At 39.3% G+C, this 19843-nt stretch overlaps 1 protein-coding gene across 3 annotated transcripts in view; it reads right to left on the bottom strand.

Moving 5' to 3' along the window:
• poglut1 (protein O-glucosyltransferase 1) overlaps positions 1-19843 on the bottom strand; it is a 46913-nt gene that overhangs the window by 26364 nt on the left and 706 nt on the right. For 2 of the 3 annotated variants that reach the window (XM_089132260.1, XM_089132258.1), the window contains exons 2-4: positions 19514-19604; positions 19257-19400; positions 19031-19166 (exon numbers count right to left, since the gene is read on the bottom strand). In XM_089132260.1, coding sequence (XP_088988386.1) covers positions 19031-19166; positions 19257-19400; positions 19514-19604 — 371 coding nt within the window. Of the gene's footprint in view, positions 1-19030; positions 19167-19256; positions 19401-19496; positions 19605-19843 lie in introns of all 3 variants that reach the window. The other variant, XM_089132259.1, reaches the window with a different exon arrangement.

Raw genomic sequence — 19843 nt, 5'->3', positions numbered from 1 at the left:
ACCACGGCCATATTGTCTGAGCGAATCAGGACGTGGTGACCATGTATGCGCGGGAGGAAAAACAGCAGCGCGTTCTCGACCGCGATCATTTCCAGACAGTTTATGTGTAGGGAACTCTCGTGGCTCGACCACTGGCCGGCGGCCGGTGAGCCCTCGCAAACCGCACCCCAACCCGAGTTGGATGCGTCTGTCGAGATGACTTTCCGGCGAGAAAAAGTACCCATGGTAACGCCCCTCTGAAACCACTCGATTACCGACCATGGCTGCAGTGCAGTGATACATGTCTGAGTAATCTTGATCATCTGGCGGCCCGTAGTCCACTCGCGGTGGGATACGTGGCTCTTTAACCAGAGTTGAAGGGGGCGCATGTGCAGAAGACCCAGCTGTAGCACAGCGGAGGCTGAGGCCATATAACCCAGCATCCTCTGAAAAGATTTCAGGGATGTGAGGGTACCCATCTGAAAGGAGGAGGCTAGGCGCTGAACACGGCGCGCGCGCTGTGTGGATAAGCGAGCCGTCATTGTGATAGAGTTCAAATCTATTCCAAGGAATGAAATAGTTTGACTGGGCTGGAGAGAGCTCTTTGTCCAGTTGACAGAGAGTCCCAGCGCTTCCAGATGGTTGAGGAGAACTGCGCGGTGCGACAGAAGCTCCGTCTGGGAATCTGCTAGAATCAGCCAGTCGTCCAGATAATTTAGAATGCGCAGCCCCTGACTTCGCAGGGGAGCGAGCGCTGTATCCATGCACTTCGTGAACGTACGGGGTGCTAAGGATAGGCCGAACGGGAGAACGGCATATTGGTAAACTTGACCCTCGAAGGCGAAACGTAGGAATGGCCTGTGATGAGGGTTTATCTGGATCTGAAAATAGGCGTCTTTCAGGTCTAGAAAGATGAAACAGTCCCCCTGGCGGACGTGCGCGAGGAGTTTCTTGACTGTGAGCATTTTGAACGGTCTCTTCATGAGCGCTTTGTTCAAAGCCCTGAGATCTAAGATCGGCCTGAGGCCGCCGTCTTTCTTGGGAACCAGAAAATAACGGCCGTAAAACCCCGACTCGGTCATAGATGGCGGGACTCTCTCTATAGCGCCCTTCTGCAGTAGCTTGGCTATTTCTGAGCGAAGCGTGTTCATAGCAGCCGGGCTGACAGTGGATTCGAGCCGCACGCGCGGGCGGCGACGAAACTGTAATCGATAGCCATTCTTTATTATGCTTAAAACCCACGGGGAGATGCCGGGGATGGCTTCCCACGCTTCGCAGCATGCGGCTAGCGGTTGAATGGCGATTTCGCCCTGATTGCTGCACATAGCGGGCTGGACACTGGGTGTGGGCACGCTTATAATGTGGTTGGCAACGGGACTTACACTCAGAGAGGAGTTTATGGGCCGTGTGACAGAGCGGGCAGAGGGGGGACACGCGCACGGGCTCGTGGGCGTGTTTATGTTCTCTGCTACTGGAGCGGATAGTGCTCGCTCCGTGAGAATGGGCTCTGTGTGAGACCCGGGGCATAGGGTGCTTGTGTGTATACGTGAGCACATGCTTGTGGGCACATTTTTTACACTTGAGGCTTTTATGCTCTTTTTGTGAACTCTCTGGGTAGCCGTGAAAACGGCTTTTAGTCGCTCGCAAGCGGGCAGGGAAACCGGCTTGATTGTGGCGGTGAACTCTACTGTAGTCGGCGATGAGACGGGGACTAACAGTGGGCGAAGCTTTGACGGCGGTCCGGCCGCAGCAGGAGAGAGCCGCCTTTTTCTCAGCTGTGCTAGGCAGACTTCTGTTGATCGGGCTTCAGCGCGATCTTGGGTCGAGGCCCCCGAGGAGGAGGCTGTCTGCGGCGGCTGTCAGAGCGAGAGCGAGGGCGTCCGCCCTGTCTACGCTGGGGCTGCTGAGCTTGCTGAGGCGGGCGCTGATGTGGGGTTCTGGCGGGTGGCTCGTGAGAGCGGCCTGCCGAAGAGCTAGCGCGGCGGGGCAGGAACAAGTTCATGGCCTGAGTCGCTTTCTGTACCTCGGAGAAGCGGTCAACGATGCCCGTGACGGCAGATCCGAAGAGACCGGTCGGAGAGATAGGCGCGTTGAGGAACACGGCGCGTTCTGAATCTCCCATGTCGGTAAGCGTGAGCCACAAGTGTCTCTCAGCGACACAGAGGGCGGCCATGCATTTCCCCAGGGCTTGTGCGGCGGCTTTAGTGGCGCGAAGGGAAAGATCCGTAGCGCTTCTCAGATCCGAGAGGATGGGCGGGTTCCTACCGCTGTTCGCCATCTCGCACAAGATGTCACTCTGGAGCACTTGGAGGACTGACATGGAATGCAGCGCTGAAGCGGCCTGTCCGGCGGCAGCATAGGCGCGGGCATGAAAGTTAGAGGTCGCTCTGCACGCTTTAGAAGGAAGCGTAGGGGAAGAACGGCATCTAGCAGAGGGCGGGCAAAGATGAGCGGCGACCAGGTCCTCGACGGGCGGCATGGCAGTATAACCCTTCTCGGCGGCTCCGTCCACTGAGCACAGCGAAGCGGACACATCGGAGCGGTTACGAGCCGAAAGAGGGGCATTCCAGGATTTCGTGAGCTCGTTGTGTAGCTCAGGCAGGAATGGTGCACCCCGGCTGCAGGCGGGGGCCGGGCGCCGGTGCAGGAACTTCCCATCCATGCGGTTCGGTGGTTGCTCGGGGGGAGGAGACCACTCGAGACCCAGGCGGTTGACGGCCTGTGAAAGGAGGCACGTTAGTTCCTCCTCGATGCCAGCGCGGGTCCCCGCAGACTCTCTCGTCGATGAGCCGATCGACGACCAATCCTCGCTGTCAGAAGCGTGCAGCGAACAGGAGTCCTTCTCATCCGCGGTGTCGTCGGAGGCGACAGAGCGGCCACTCGGCGGCAACTGTATGTCCGGCTGGGGCGGAGAGGGAGAGCGGTCGGTGGGCGGCGGCAGCGGCCCGCATGGATCCGCAGGGGGCTCCGGCGGCCTCTGGGAGCGGCGTTTCTTCTTCCGCGGCGAAGTGAGAGGCGGCGCGGGAGCGGTTTTGACCGCCTGCAGTCGTGCCCGCAGGGAGGACAGAGGCAGGTCCTCGCAGTGGTCGCATCCTCCGTTGGTGAGGGCGAGCTCTGCGTGATCCACTCCGAGACAGAGAACGCAGATGGGGTGGCGATCTTCTTCCTCGAGTGAAGAGCGGCATGAGCCGCAGGAAATTCAAGGCATCTTGAAAAAGATTCGAGGCATCTTGACGCTCGGCTCTTTTGTGAAAAGGTGGAATAAAGGATACGCGTCGGATGGCGCTAGCTTGCTGGGCGGCTGAAGGTGGCAGACGGCCGGCTTCCTCAGACTCCGGAGCTCGCTAAAAGATGCCTTCTCGACGATGGCGGCTTCTTCCCAGGACAGCGGATGATGATGAAGAATCGACGAACGAGCCTGGGAGAGCTACCTTTATACCACGCCCCTTTTGGCGGGCTGTGACGCAGTGAGCGAGCGCCGTCCGCTCATTGGCCGCTGACTCAGCGCCGCTCTCCCATAGGTTCGTGCATTCTCTCTGAGCAAACCAATGAGCCGCTAGCTAGCCCGCTCATGGTCTGCCTCAGAAGAGATTGCGTTGACAATGATTACAAAATTATGGAATAATTTTTTGGCTTCAACTTCTCAGCAAAGATGAATCTTTCCCGTAGCGTAAGCTAGCTTACGCAATACGAGAGAACCTCTCGTAAGAGAACCTTTTTTACCCATCTCAGATCACCCTGTGGAATTTTACAGAGAATGCGTTGCGATTATTTTACTAGTCATGGAATGGGAAATGTGACATTAACATGTTAACAGGGGGCACAGACGGTGTTCATACATTTACTAAAGGGTGATTATTAAGAACCATGTTATTTTTGTATTTGCACTTGATTTTTTTGTTTGTAGCCTTGTTGGGTAAAAAAGAAAAACTATATAAACTAAGCAAAAAAATAATTTGACTGATAATAAATAATGTATGTTTTGCAAGGTAACATTATTTGATGCATTAAACTAATATTAAGTCAAACATTAATTAATAAATTTGTTTGTTGTTTAACCCTCTGAGACCTAAGGGTATTTTTACAATAAATTTTCCGTCTGGTGTCATTTACTAAAAAAGCTTGTAAAATATCAACCCTTTGGTGCACAGACAATTGACACACCTCTTTTTTTCAGGACAAATTGAACTTTCAGCATATTTGTGTTACATTGATGTCACCTGAATGTAAAATAAGTTATGGGACCATAAAGACAAATGAAAAAATAAATCGGAAATGGAATCACAATCAGCAATCACACAGAGGGCCACATCACAGGTTTTGCATTTCTATTTTATTTATTCTTTTATTTATTATGTTCTTTTTATTCTTTTATAATACATTTATACTACTATAATACTTTTTTACAGTAAATAAATAAATGGCACTTCAGCTGGGTCTATCCTGGTAATCTAGTTCCTCATCTGTCAAAAAGCTCTGTTCTCCTGAAAATCCTTCATCCTGCAATGCACCAAAATAGACCAGCGCTTTATGTACGTCCATTTCGCTGTGTTTCTCTGTGAATTGCGCGTCTCCGTGAGTCTCTCTATCTCTCTACACTATATCAGCGCTTGGTTCATGCGTAATGACGCACACCAATGTTTACAACGGATCAGCCTGTAATTGGTCAAAAACCATCACGTGAAAACATCACGTGATATCCAGGATGTCCGCTAGCATAGAGCTAGCGGCAAAAATGACCGAATATTTATGAATTATGGGCTTCAAGATTATCAAAGTTTGACATAAAGCGTTTGGATTTATTGCTGAAAACCTCTGAAAGGAAGCACAAGTTCCAGGCTGGATAGAAAACCTTCTGTAAAGGCTAGAAAGACCCGAAAGACACCCCCGTGATGGCTAGCTCGTTAGCTTTCTGCTGGAAAAAACGGTAAGAAAATCGATAAATCTGTCATCGAGTTATGTAAACATTTATCGGAGGTGACGTGTGGCATCGTCGACGACGCCGTCGGGCTCAGGGGGTTAAATCTAAACCAAGATTAACTAGAAAAAAAAGTTTGATGACACAAACTTTAAGTTGGCTTGAGAAAGCCGGACCAGAGCATTTGAAGAATCTTGAAGTTTGAATGAAGTTTTAAAGATGGAATTAGAAAGAAAGAAAGAAAGAAAGAAAGAAAGAAAGAAAGAAAGAAAGAAAGAAAGAAAGAAAGAAAGAAAGATAGATTAGTTAGAAAGATAGATTAGTTAGAAAGATAGATTAGTTAGAAAGAAAGATAGATAGATAGATAGATAGATAGATAGATAGATAGATAGATAGATAGATAGATAGATAGATGTTTTTGACAAGAAGCTAACATGATTAGCATGTAGCTAGCTTGATGCTAATATGATTAGCATGTAGTTAAGATGATTAGCATGTTGTTAGCGTGATTAGCATGTTGCTAGCATCATAATAGCATGATTATTATGTTGCTAGCATCATGCTAGCATGTTTTTTGCAAGAAGCTAGCATGACTAACATGTAGCTAGCATCATGCTAACATGATTAGCATGTTGCTAGCATCATGCTAACATGTTTTAACAAGAAGCTAGCATGATTAGCATGTAGCTAGCATCATAATAGCATGATTAACATGTTGCTAGCATCATGCTAACATGTTTTTAGCAAGAAGCAAGCATAACTAACATGTAGCTAGCATGATTAGCATGTTGCTAGCATCATGCTAACATGTTTTTAGCAAGAAGCTAGCATGATTAGCATGTAGCTAGCATCATGTTAGCATGATTAACATGTTGCTAACATCATGCTAGCATGTTTTTAACAAGAATATAGCATGATTAGCATGTAGCTAGCATCATGCTAACATGATTAGCATGTAGCTAACATCATAATAACATGATTAGCATGTTGCTAGCATCATGCTAGCATGTTTTTAGCAAGAAGCTAGCATGATTAACATGTAGCTAACATCATGCTAGCATGATTAACATGTTGTTAGCATCATGCTAGCATGTTTTTAGCAAGAAGCTAGCATGATTAGCATGTAGCTAACATCATGCTAACATCATAATAACATGATTATCATGTTGCTAACATCATGCTAGCATGTTTTTAACAAGAAGCTAGCATGATTAACATGTAGCTAGTATCATGCCCCATGCTAACATGAACAAGAAAGAAAGAGAAAGAAAGAATTGTTAGAAAGAAAGAGGCATAGATTAGTTAGAAAGAAAGATGGATAGATTACTTAGGTAGAAAGAAAGAACGATAGATTTGTTAGAAAGAAAGATGGATAGATTTGGAATTGTTAGAAAGATGGAATTGTTAGAAAGAAAGAAAGAAAGAAAGAAAGAAAGAAAGAAAGAAAGAAAGAAAGAAAGAAAGAAAGAAAGAAAGAAAGAAAGAAAGAAAGAAAGAAAGAAAGAATTGTTAGAAAGAAAGATGGATAGATTAGTTAGAAAGAAAGATGGATAGATTAGTTAAAAATAAAGATGGAAAGATTAGTTATGTAGAAAGAAAGATGGATAGATTTGTTAGAAAGAAAGATGGATAGATTAGTTAGAAAGAAAGATGGATAGATTAGTTAGAAAGAAAGAAAGATGGATAGATTAGTTAGAAAGAAAGATGGATAGATTAGTTAGAAAGAAAGATAGATAGATTAGTTAGAAAGAAAGATGGATAGATTAGTTAGAAAGAAAGAACGATAGATTTGTTAGAAAGAAAGATGGATAGATTAGTTAGGTAGAAAGAAAGATGGATAGATTTGTTAGAAAGAAAGATGGATAGATTAGTTAGGTAGAAAGAAAGATGGATAGATTTGTTAGAAAGAAAGATGGATAGATTAGTTAAGTAGAAAGAAAGATGGATAGATTAGTTAGAAAGAAAGATGGATAGATTAGTTAGAAAGAAAGAACGATAGATTAGTTAGAAAGAAAGATGGATAGATTAGTTAAGTAGAAAGAAAGATGGATAGATTAGTTAGAAAGAAAGATGGATAGATTAGTTAGAAAGAAAGAACGATAGATTAGTTAGAAAGAAAGATGGATAGATTAGTTAGGTAGAAAGAAAGATGGATAGATTTGTTAGAAAGAAAGATGGATAGATTAGTTAGAAAGAAAGATGGATAGATTAGTTAGAAAGAAAGAACGATAGATTTGTTAGAAAGAAAGATGGATAGATTAGTTAGGTAGAAAGAAAGATGGATAGATTTGTTAGAAAAAAAGATGGATAGATTAGTTAGAAAGAAAGAAGGATAGATTAGTTAGAAAGAAAGATGGATAGATTTGTTAGAAATAAAGATGGATAGATTTTTTAGAAAGAAAGATGGATAGATTAGTTAGAAAGAAAGATGGATAGATTAGTTAGAAAGAAAGATGGATAGATTAGTTAGAAAGAAAGATGGATAGATTAGTTAGAAAGAAAGATGGATAGATTAGTTAGAAAGAAAGATGGATAGATTTGTTAGAAAGAAAGAAAGATGGATAGATTAGTTAGAAAGAAAGATGGATAGATTTGTTAGAAAGAAAGAAAGATGGATAGATTTGTTAGAAAGAAAGATGGATAGATTAGTTAGAAAGAAAGATGGATAGATTTGTTAGAAAGAAAGAAAGATGGATAGATTTGTTAGAAAGAAAGATGGATATATTTGTTAGAAAGAAAGATGGATAGATTAGTTAGAAAGAAAGATGGATAGATTAGTTAGAAAGAAAGATGGATAGATTAGTTAGAAAGAAGGAAAGATGGATAGATTTGTTAGAAAGAAAGATGAATAGATTTGTTAGAAAGAAAGATGGATGGATTAGTTAGAAAGAAAGAAAGATGGATAGATTTGTTAGAAAGAAAGATGGATAGATTAGTTAGAAAGAAAGATGGATAGATTAGTTAGAAAGAAAGAAAGAACGATAGATTTGTTAGAAAGAAAGATAGATTTGTTAGAAAGAAAGATGGATAGATTTGTTAGAAAGAAAGATGGATAGATTAGTTAGTTAGAAAGAAAGATGGATAGATTAGTTAGAAAGAAAGATGGATAGATTAGTTAGTTAGAAAGAAAGATGGATAGATTAGTTAGAAAGAAAGAAAGATGGATAGATTTGTTAGAAAGAAAGAAAGATGGTTAGATTTGTTAGAAAGAAAGATGGATAGATTTGTTAGAAAGAAAGATTGATATATTAGTTAGAAAGAAAGAAAGATGGATAGATTTGTTAGAAAGAAAGATGGATAGATTAGTTAGAAAGAAAGATGGATAGATTAGTTAGAAAGAAAGATGGATAGATTAGTTAGAAAGAAAGATGGATAGATTAGTTAGAAAGAAAGATGGATAGATTAGTTAGAAAGAAAGATGGCTAGATTAGTTAGAAAGAAAGATGGATAGATTTGTTAGAAAGAAAGATGGATAGATTAGTTAGAAAGAAAGAAAAATGGATAGATTTGTTAGAAAGAAAGATGGATAGATTAGTTAGTTAGAAAGAAAGATGGATAGATTAGTTAGAAAGAAAGATGGATAGATTAGTTAGTTAGAAAGATGGATAGATTAGTTAGAAAGAAAGAAAAATGGATAGATTTGTTAGAAAGAAAGATGGATAGATTAGTTAGTTAGAAAGAAAGATGGATAGATTTGTTAGAAAGAAAGAAAGATGGATAGATTTGTTAGAAAGAAAGATGGATAGATTTGTTAGAAAGAAAGATGGATAGATTTGTTAGAAAGAAAGATGGATAGATTAGTTAGAAAGAAAGAAAGATGGATAGATTTGTTAGAAAGAAAGATGGATATATTAGTTAGAAAGAAAGATGGATAGATTAGTTAGACAGAAAGATGGATAGATTAGTTAGAAAGAAAGAACGATAGATTTGTTAGAAAGAAAGATGGATAGATTTGTTTGAAAGAAAGATGGATAGATAGATTTGTTAGAAAGAAAGATGGATAGATTTGTTAGAAAGAAAGATGGATAGATTAGTTAGAAAGAAAGATGGATAGATTAGTTAGAAAGAAAGATGGATAGATTAGTTAGAAAGAAAGATGGATAGATCAGTTAGAAAGAAAGAAAAATGGATATATTTGTTAGAAAGAAAGATGGATAGATTAGTTAGTTAGAAAGAAAGATGGATAGATTTGTTAGAAAGAAAGATGGATAGATTTGTTAGAAAGAAAGATGGATAGATTAGTTAGAAAGAAAGATGGATAGATTAGTTAGAAAGAAAAATGGATAGATTAGTTAGAAAGAAAGATGGATAGATTAGTTAGAAAGAAAGAACAATAGATTTGTTAGAAAGAAAGATGGATAGATTAGTTAGAAAGAAAGATGGATAGATTAGTTAGAAAGAAAGAACGATAGATTTGTTAGAAAGAAAGATGGATAGATTAGTTAGAAAGAAAGAACGATAGATTTGTTAGAAAGAAAGATGGATAGATTAGTTAGGTAGAAAGAAAGATGGATAGATTTGTTAGAAAGAAAGATGGATAGATTCGTTAGAAAGAAAGATGGATAGATTAGTTAGAAAGAAAGATGGATAGATTAGTTAGAAAGAAAGAACGATAGATTAGTTAGAAAGAAAGATGGATAGATTAGTTAGACAGAAAGATGGATAGATTAGTTAGAAAGAAAGAACGATAGATTTGTTAGAAAGAAAGATGGATAGATTTGTTAGAAAGAAAGATGGATAGATAGATTTGTTAGAAAGAAAGATGGATAGATTTGTTAGAAAGAAAGATGGATAGATTAGTTAGAAAGAAAGATGGATAGATTAGTTAGAAAGAAAGATGGATAGATCAGTTAGAAAGAAAGAAAAATGGATATATTTGTTAGAAAGAAAGATGGATAGATTAGTTAGTTAGAAAGAAAGATGGATAGATTAGTTAGTTAGAAAGAAAGATGGATAGATTAGTTAGTTAGAAAGAAAGATGGATAGATTTGTTAGAAAGAAAGATGGATAGATTTGTTAGAAAGAAAGATGGATAGATTAGTTAGAAAGAAAGATGGATAGATTAGTTAGAAAGAAAAATGGATAGATTAGTTAGAAAGAAAGATGGATAGATTAGTTAGAAAGAAAGATGGATAGATTAGTTAGAAAGAAAGATGGATAGATTAGTTAGAAAGAAAGAACGATAGATTTGTTAGAAAGAAAGATGGATAGATTAGTTAGAAAGAAAGAACGATAGATTTGTTAGAAAGAAAGATGGATAGATTAGTTAGGTAGAAAGAAAGATGGATAGATTTGTTAGAAAGAAAGAAAGAAAGAAAGATAGATAGATAGATAGATAGATAGATAGATAGATAGATAGATAGATAGATAGATAGATAGATAGATAGATAGATAGATAGATAGATAGATAGATAGATAGATAGATAAAGTTCATTAGTACATATAGAATGGTAGTTTAATTGAGTCTAGGGCTTCAGGGAATTTAGATTTGAGTTTTTGTTGTACGCTATTGGGCCACCGTAGTCTTGGCTCAATATGACCATGATGCAATGAAAGTCAATGGGATTTTTATGATTTTTAATATTAATTTTTAAGAAATCTGAAAGTCGAATCAGTCTAAAAAGATATAGCAACTCGAGTCAGAACAGTCTGAAGGTCTGACCCGAGTTTGGAGTTTGTAGAGTTAAAGCTCTAGGAGGAGTAGCAGTCAGAACATTTTGAGTAAGAAGAATAATAATAATATGTTTAAATAGGATTTCAGTAAGTTGGCTTTCTCAAGCCAACTTAATAAATGCTGTAAATGTTGATCATTCACTGTTTGATGTATAACAACTAATGTGTTATATGGAATTTAATTATTTCTCATTTTGACACCCACATAAAGGGATAAAAGCATATTCAAGCCAGGTCACCAGCCTACTATTCCAGAAATACCATCAGCGACAAGTTTATTTTATTTGTTACATTTTGATTCTATTGTGCCAGTTTGGACCATGTGGTATACAAACTAGTATACGAAGTATGGAGCACTGAGAACTATTTATATTCTTGAAAACAAGCACACATCTGTTACAGCAGTTTCATCCAGTGTTCTTAATAGATTTGCTTTCAACTCAGTAATCTTTTGAGGCTGGTTATTTGTCACCTATTGTATAGATTTAGTATTGATAGATGCTGGTGTCATACCAAAGCCAAAATTAAGGGGGTTAAAGATTTTAGCTGCTTTAAAACACACACACACATACACAGTTTCTGTGATAAAAAAATAAAACAAAGATAAATAACGTCAGAACTTTTGCACCTAATTAAAAATAATAATAATAATAATAATAATAATAATACACACCTGGCTATACCTGAATTTATTGATTTATTCCTAATAAATCTTAGCTGTTCCTGTAAGATTCTTCTGACATCTTCTTGGTTGCATACTACTACAAGAGCCATGGGCCACAAAGAGCTTAAGTATCATCAATGTGCTCTCACTGCTGAATTGCATCACTTAGATGAAAGCAATTAAAAAAAATTTTCAGGGCATATGGGCCAATCCCAATTCTACCCCTTACCCCTTCACTTTCCCCTTCCCCTCCGTTTTGCGCGTCCACGTGAAGGGGTAGGGCTGTCCCAATTCTCTTTTGGTTGGAGGGGGAGGGCTAGGGTGAAGGGCCAGATAGCCCTTCAAACGAAGATTTTTCGGGAGCACACTTCAAACGAAGGGGTATGAGAAGTGTCACTGCTAACCCAGGGCTGGCTGCCCAAGCGACAAAGGAGACCCATAAATTTAAGTATTTGTGGCTTTAATAAGTATTGTAACGACAAATAATGATTTGCTTTATGTTACACTCAATATTGTGTTCATATTTACGGTCAGTTTCTTCACAGAAACGTTTGTAAAAAAAAAAAAAAAAAAAAAAAAAAAAAAAAAAATCGCTGAAATGACTGTAGTTTGCTAATGATAGTCCCGCAACATATTTTCGTCGTCTCCGTTGTTTCCTGCGAACTTCACAAGATGCAAGAAAATAGCTGTAACCCACGCAACTGAGATAACTGCAGCTGTCGACGGGATCTTGGAAGTTGTGATAAACATCGGCGCATCTCCTGTGACGTAGGCGCTAGCGACGACTTATAATGACATTTAACGGAGGCGTAGTGGTGTCCCATTTCTTAGGGGAATATTTTCACCCCTACGCATTGCCACTCTGTTTCAAGGGTCAAGGGGAAGGCGAAGGGGTAGGGCTAGGGGAAAGGGAAGGGGTAAGGGGTAGAATTGGGATTGGCCCTAGATCGTGGAACACAGAGAAGATAGTAATTAACAAGTAGAGAAAGTATGGCACAACTATGAAATTCAAGAACAGAAACAACCAAAAACAGAGCATCCCTCCAAAAGGCAAAGAGAAAACTGATAAGGAAAGCTGTCAAGTGGCTTGTACCGGTTTCTGCCAAGTACCAATTGCTTCCTACAGGTGACACAGAGCTCTCGTATTCTCCATCTGTCTGGGCAATGGGGCAGGGTGGCAAGATGGAAGCCTTTTCTGACTAACAAAATATCTAATCCCGACTAAACATATCTCTTAAAGGGGCACTTGGCAACTATTTCAACTTAAAGCTACACTGTGTGATTTTTACCCCCATCTAGCGGTGAAAAAATATATGACCATCCAGTCAATATTAGTTTCTGTTCCTCTCAATTCCGATTTCGTTTTAACTCCTACGGTGGCCAATGTAGTCCAAGATTAACATGGCTTCCAGTTCGACCTCGTCCATGAGTGTTCCTTCAAGTGATGAGGTTATTTTAGAAAACTATTATAATTTGCAGTAATTTAATTTGTCAGGTAACATATAGGTTATGACATCTATGTAAAATGAATAATAGTTTTATGTTTTCGTTATTTTTTTACCATTTCATTGCTAACATCAGTTATCAGGTTCTCAGACAAATGCAAGTTAATCTTAGTAAAGTAACTTTTACTATCGTTATTCTGTATGTTGTACAACATCACTAGCGTATGGCAAAGTTTACATTGTAGGCTATATCATTTTCATACTGAAAAGTAGGCTAGTTATAGTAAGGTGTTATAGTGTGAAAAATATTTAGATCATACAATAATACGTCTTAAATGAATACGATTACAGGACAGATGTGAAAGTGAAGGTGAAAGTCTCACTTAGAAACAGCTAACTAATGCTGCGTTCCAGGCAACCTGTAACCCGTGAAAGTGCACTGGAACACAGGCAGCACACCATGATATAATTCCACCAAGCAACAATAAAACTTCCAATATACACAAATAGGCTTAATTAACGTTACCTGTCGAGAAGAAAGCAGGCAACGTCGGCGTCCTTTATAAAATCTTTCTCGTCATGAGCTCTTTCCATCTTGGAAAGGCCACTCCAATATTTACTTTTGTCTTGTTGATTTGCCTGTTGCGTTGCCATCAGACATGAAAACTACTCACCTTTCGGCGAAATTCGCCGTTTTGAAACCAAAATAGGTGACCTATGTGAATCGTGCAGATTCGACGAGAAAATGTTTGGAGGGAGGGAGGGAGGAAGGGAGGGGGTATAATATGAAGCCATACTATAGTATAATGTGAGATAGAAATTAATATTTAAGTTATTCAATTCAAGATCACGTAAACTTTTCCCTCCGCTGCAGCTGTAAGTAATTCTCCATTCAGCATTCAAACAAACAGCGCGTCGACTCGTCAGTCATTCTCCATTCGGCAAACAGTACAGCGCGCCGTCCGTCATTCATTCAACAGTCAAACAGCACAGCGCGTCGCGTTCGGCAACGATGAAACTCTCTCCAAGATGATTAAATGTTAATAGTATACTTAATCTGTAGATAAAGCTCTATGGTTTCACATGAATTGACTATCTTGCAGTAGTAGGCTACCTCAATCATGTTCCTTTAACGTGTGTCTATCACAACATTGGAGAGCACTATTGTTCTTCACGCGCACAGTAACTGAAATGTAAAACTGTTAAAAGAAAAGGCTCAATAAACTATTGCATAGATAGATAATGTATAATTATCTAATAGATAGATAACTGTATAATACACTATGCATCGATATGTATTTCCTTTGTGCTTTGAACTCAATGCGTAACTTAGGGGCTGTTTACACCTGGCCACTTCATGCGTTTTCTCAGGTCGGATAACGTTAGCTATCTGATTTATCAAAACGATTCCATTTAAACCTGGTCACATAAATGTGTTTGTGCAAAACAGATATAAATCCGATTCCCCTTCAATTCCCGCGCTATACAGTATGTGGTTAATGAAGTGCACGTCACCGAAAGCAACAGATATGAGCTGCATTTTATTGATCATCGGCTAATTTCAAAATCAGCAGAGACGGTGATAAGAGAGAGCGGCAACAGAACTGGTAAGATAATTTCGTTTCTTTACTTTTAATGAAGATGGTAGTGTTAATCGTCTGTGACTTACTTTCACTTTGATTTGCGATAGATTGCGGCGCGTTGGCTTGATAGGCGTTCAGCTGCTCATCTGAGGTGATGCGCGTCGCAGTAGCGTCGTCATATCTGACTAAAATAGCATGATATATAGCCTGTAACTCGCTCTCACGTGTTTAATTTTTAGGATTTTTGGGAGCAGTAAAATTTACAAATGTGGTTTCAAGAACCAGACGCATTTACACTTGTCCAGTTTCGTCTGGAATCACTCCTGAAGTGACCACCTCCTGAAGTGGTTTGAGCGATCGGATTCAAATCTGTCTCGAATGCGTTTCAGGGGGCATTTACACCTGGTCTTTTCACGATCGGATAGCTATCCGATCACAGAAAACGCATGAAGTGGCCAGGTGTAAATGGCCCCTTAGTCTAAACCATAGACAGTAAAAGAAATGGACAGAGCCATCTCATTGGAACTCCATTGAAACGATTGCAGCCCGTTTTTGGCGATTTTTTAGCACTTCCGTCCCTGACGCGCAGACTCAAACAGAGCTTGACTACGTAATGTGATGAGAGCAACCCGTCTGTCTTCTAGTGCTGTGGCATGAGAAATCTGAATCATTCCCTTCCGAAACATGCAGAGGCGGAGAGTGTGAGTAGGAGCTGTCCATGAGCTAGGAGCAGGAGACACTTTTGCTAGGTATTCTGATTAATTATTTTTTCATTTTGCCCCACGTTTCCCCGAATGAGCGTGAGCTTCTCCTCCTGTACATACGGTAATCTCTCTCCTGTGCGACAGAGAGTCGCGTGGGTATGACGCAATCGTTAGCCTACTTTCACTAAAACTGCTTCTACGGGACCATAACATAAGCTACAAGGTAATGGAGCTATTTATACACTGTCGTGTTTCTTTAGAAATAAATAAAGGACAAATGGGGTCTTCAAACGCCTCAGATGTAAAGTTATTCGCTGTCAAAGTGACGCCAAAATGAATGGGAGTCAATGGGAATGCTAACGCAAGTGAAGTTCTGATACAAGATGTCAGCTCCCGCGAGGCTTCAACTTCCGGTCGTTGGATAACCCCCTTGGTCTAAACAGAGCTGCGCGTTGTGACTCATGTTGCCTCAAGCGCATCATTCAGCGGTCGGGATGCGCATAAGCGCTGTGTGCAGCACTCTATTGCTCTATTGGGGTCTTTCATAATCATATCATAATACTTTTGCGAAATGAAAGATTATTTAATAATATTTTTTTGTTCTGATCTGTCCTATCTATCATATGTTGCTGCCTCATTAAACAGCTGTGCTATACATTTGTGCTATATATATACTGTATATATATATATTGTTAATTTTATAGTAGACTATAAAATAATTGATCTTTTTGATTTTTGTCTTGTTTTTCATGAATGTATTTTACAACAATACAAAGAGCAATGTTTTACCAGATTTATTGCTACACTTATCGTCTCTTATTTTTCCTCACTATTAATTGTTTCCACTAAATGTTCTGATTTTATAAAATTATTAAATTTAAAATTAGTTACCCACTAATCTAGTTTATAATACAATTTTTGTCATAGGTTATGATCATTTTTTTTTCTTTATAAGGACGTTGTCTGTATTAAGTAGATTGTGTTTAACACACAAAAGAGTGATTATCAGTTCAACAAACAGAAATTCTACTTGATTTTTTTTAAACTGCGTTGGTAACGGATAGGTATCGGTCTTTTTTATTTTTATTATTATTATTATTAGCTAAAGCTACGGAGGCAATAATATTTTTGACTCATGGCTGAAGTTAAGTTTCTCCAGCTCTCCCCAGGTTGGCAAAAAATGCATCTCAAAATTCATCAGATTTATGCTTTAAAATATGGAATATAATTTTCTTACGGGGGAGCATACCCCTAGCCTGGTTCAACCAGATTCTAGTTCATTTCATTTCCACATAGAGTCTGGAACCGCTCCATTGAGAAACGTTTCCTTTCTTGTAGGCGGGTTTACTATTCAAATCTATTGGATCTGCCCAAAGTCACTCACGATCTGCCATAGCCAATCGCTAACGGGGTGTCGTGAGTGACGTATGTCACGCGCCGAAATGGCTGGAAATAACAAGTCCGAATGATCAGAGGATTATGTTTACAATAGGATTTCAGTCAACGAGCGCCGCAGGTTTTGTTAATCTAGGAACAATTATTAATTCGAAATGTATATTTGATGTCATATCCTGAGTATTCAATGTGCGTTTGCTCGCTGACAGCAACAGCTGGCTGTTTTGAATGAGACGACCCGGTTACTGTGAATGGGGAGCGCTTTTTGAACATTCTGTGACGCGCGAGCAGCGCCGGGGACAGCGTGTCTGTTTGGGTGTCTGTTAAGTGTGAGCCCTCGTGAGCGGGAGACACACATAACATGATTTATACGAGGTTGAACTGGCCGTGTGACAAAGCGAATTTAATAACGCGGAGCGTTGTTAACTAATTGATCCATATATAAGGTGCTCCGGATTATAAGGCGCACTGTCGTTTTTTCAGAAGATTAAAGGCTTTTAAGTGCGCCTTATAGTGCGGAAAATATGGTATTAGTCTCAAGCAATCCCCCTCCTCACATTCGACACGGTGCCACGCGAAAGGCGAAGCTTGAATTAACGGGTATGTCCCTTTGTGGCTAATGTATGCATTTTCAATGGCATATTATACACTCACGAGAATACTTTATTACTTGAACGAAGTAAATATACATTAATGAACACATATATTTTTGAAAGAACTAAGTGTTTTTAGCTAAGAATGAACTAAATAAGTTACACAGTGTAGCTTTAATAAAACCATTTAGTAATCATTTGAATGGTTCAATGAGCTATATGCACGCATAAGTTCCGCATTTGACGCAAGGATGCTCGTCCATTTCCGGTTGTGGAGAATAAAGAGGAGGAGAACCGAGGAAAACGGGATTATGGCAGAGTCTTCAAAATTTACTGTCCTCCCGTCTTTGAAACGAAACGTACATACGTTTAGATGTAATTTTATATATAGTTATGTTTATTTAATATAATTTCAAAAAGAAGCATAAACACAACGAGGGGTGTCGTTTTTGTGACTAACGTTTCTTTATTATAACCATGGAGTATAAAATTCAATATAAATTCTCGGTATTGCATTGGACTCTACGATCGGCGGAAGTTATCGAGCATCCTTTTTTTTTTTTTATTTTTATTTAACAGTCAGACATACATACAAACAAACCAACATAGTGCAGTAGTGAGCAATCTTGTAAATCCATAATTCCAGCAGTGACAAGAGTGATTTAAGTGTTTGATCTAAGTGTGAATGTGAGCAGGTGTGAGTGTGGGTATGTGTGTGTGTGGGTATGCGTAAACAAAGTAACCATTTATTATTTATTACCATTGTCATTACAATCACCATCCCACTCCCCACTACCATCATAGTGCCCATATTGTGTTGGTAGATTTTTATTTCCATCCTTCCTCCTATGTAACAATTGCCATTGTCAATCCTGCATAAAATAAAATATGATATAATAAGATAATATAATATATAAGATAATATAATATAAGATAGCCTTCCCCCACATCTCATCAGTCCCTATCTTTTCCTCTTTTTTTTCTTTTTTTTTTGTGTGTGTTATGTGCAATGTCTAAGGTGCATTAAAATAGGGAGTACAGTGCGAGAGTGTCTCAAATTGGGACAGAGATGCTGTCCCATTGAAACCACTTCTCGCCTGTCTTGCCTGCCTTGGTATTTGTGAGACGTTTCCATATATACTTATTCCTTCCTTTTTTTTTTATTTCCCTATTCTATGTTGTGGTGCATTAAAAACCCATAAAGAGATAAGGGGGGAAGTTATTGCATTAGTGAAGACAATGACACTTAATTCTAATACAGCATTGACAACGGCAATATTGATGATAATAATAATAATAATAATTATAATAATAATATTAATAATAAATGACAATGGTGATGGCAGTGGTGATCACAATGGTGAGAGCAAAAGACAGCAACAGCAATTACAACAGTGAAACAACAACAAAAAATAAAAGTGAAACTAGCAATCATAACAGTAGCAGTAAAGATAGCAATGACAATGATGACAGAGACAAGTTCAAACAACTAAAATGAATATTCGTGGGTTTGATTAAGAAAATGGTTATCGAGCATCCTTAATCCTTCACCGGAAATACCGCCGTGCATAGAGCCCATAACCTGTTGTGGAGAGAATGGTGACTTTCCCCACTCCCCCCAGCATCTCCAGGCAGAAAACCAACCTTGCAACATGGGGACTAACATCCCAGCAAGTTGGAAATAAAAGTCTTGTGAGAAGCGAGAACAAGCGAGAAACACAAACTGCTTTATGGCAATTCGACATAATTCTATGATACTGTGTATGATGTATTACCCACTCGATAGACATTAGCTCCACACGATAAAGTTGGCCGGCTCTGATAATAACAAATTTAAATGAGCAGTAGTAAAAAGCGGGAGGAAGTTGCCGCAGGTGAGTTTTTTTATGACAGTGTTGTGAAAATATACACCGCACAGTGTTTTATCAGGGGTGTTTCAGTGTTAATAATCTAAAGGCGGAGTCACAAGTAATGCAAGTAAATGCCTTAATTTAGTTAAGCTAATGATATACCATAAAATCAATTTAAGTAGATTGTTCTTATGCACTTTGTTGGGCTACAGGCCAGGGTACATACCTTACTAAAGGAAAGTACAGGCAAGGCTGGCTGAACCCATCCAGGAACCTGTGGATAGTCACGCACATTAATCACCACCTCCAAATCTGGCAACCTGTCAATCACTTTTAGGATAAAGTGCTCAACACCGCTGCATCTGCAAAGAAAGAATAATTGTCTGAAATTCAACACCTATTTGCACATGACAGGATCATGATTTTACAAAAAAAAAAAACACTTCACCAACCTTGCTGGAAACATGCAGCTTTGTTCTCTGTACAGCTGGTTACCTATTATCTGGTAGTGCGTACCAACACCTCTTTGGACTGTGTCTGCCATGAGCCTCTCAGATATGCCATTTTTAAATGGCCTAAGGTCATCTTCCATGACACTGCAATCAAAAGCATGATGGAGGAAAGTCTACATTATACAGTCTTTCAACCTGTACAGCTGCATGTACATAGATAATCGATTGAGATTAAAATACTCTTTATATTTGATGACCTCAGATGACAGCTGCAGTTCTCCTGACTGCATGGCTGGTAATTATTTGTGGCTTCTGTGATCCACCTGAAGAATGACTGCCAACGTTTTTCTGAATGAAAGAAAGAATGAATGAAAGAAAGAAAGAAAGAAAGAAAGAAAGAAAGAAAGAAAGAAAGAAAGAAAGAAAGAAAGAAAGAAAGAAAGAAAGAAAGAAAGAAAGAAAGAAAGAAAGAAAGAAAGAAAGAAAGAAAGAAAGAAAGAAAGAAAGAAAGAAAGAAAGAAAGAAAGAAAGAAAGAAAGAAAGAAAGAAAGAAAGAAAGAAAGAAAGAAAGAAAGAAAGAAAGAAAG

Source organism: Pimephales promelas, chromosome 6 (assembly GCF_988280905.1).
Source record: "Pimephales promelas chromosome 6, fPimPro1.hap1.1, whole genome shotgun sequence".
NCBI classification, from domain to species: domain Eukaryota; kingdom Metazoa; phylum Chordata; class Actinopteri; order Cypriniformes; family Leuciscidae; genus Pimephales; species Pimephales promelas.
The sequence above is the reverse complement of the archived record's forward strand: the minus strand, read 5'-3'. Positions and strand labels throughout refer to the sequence as shown.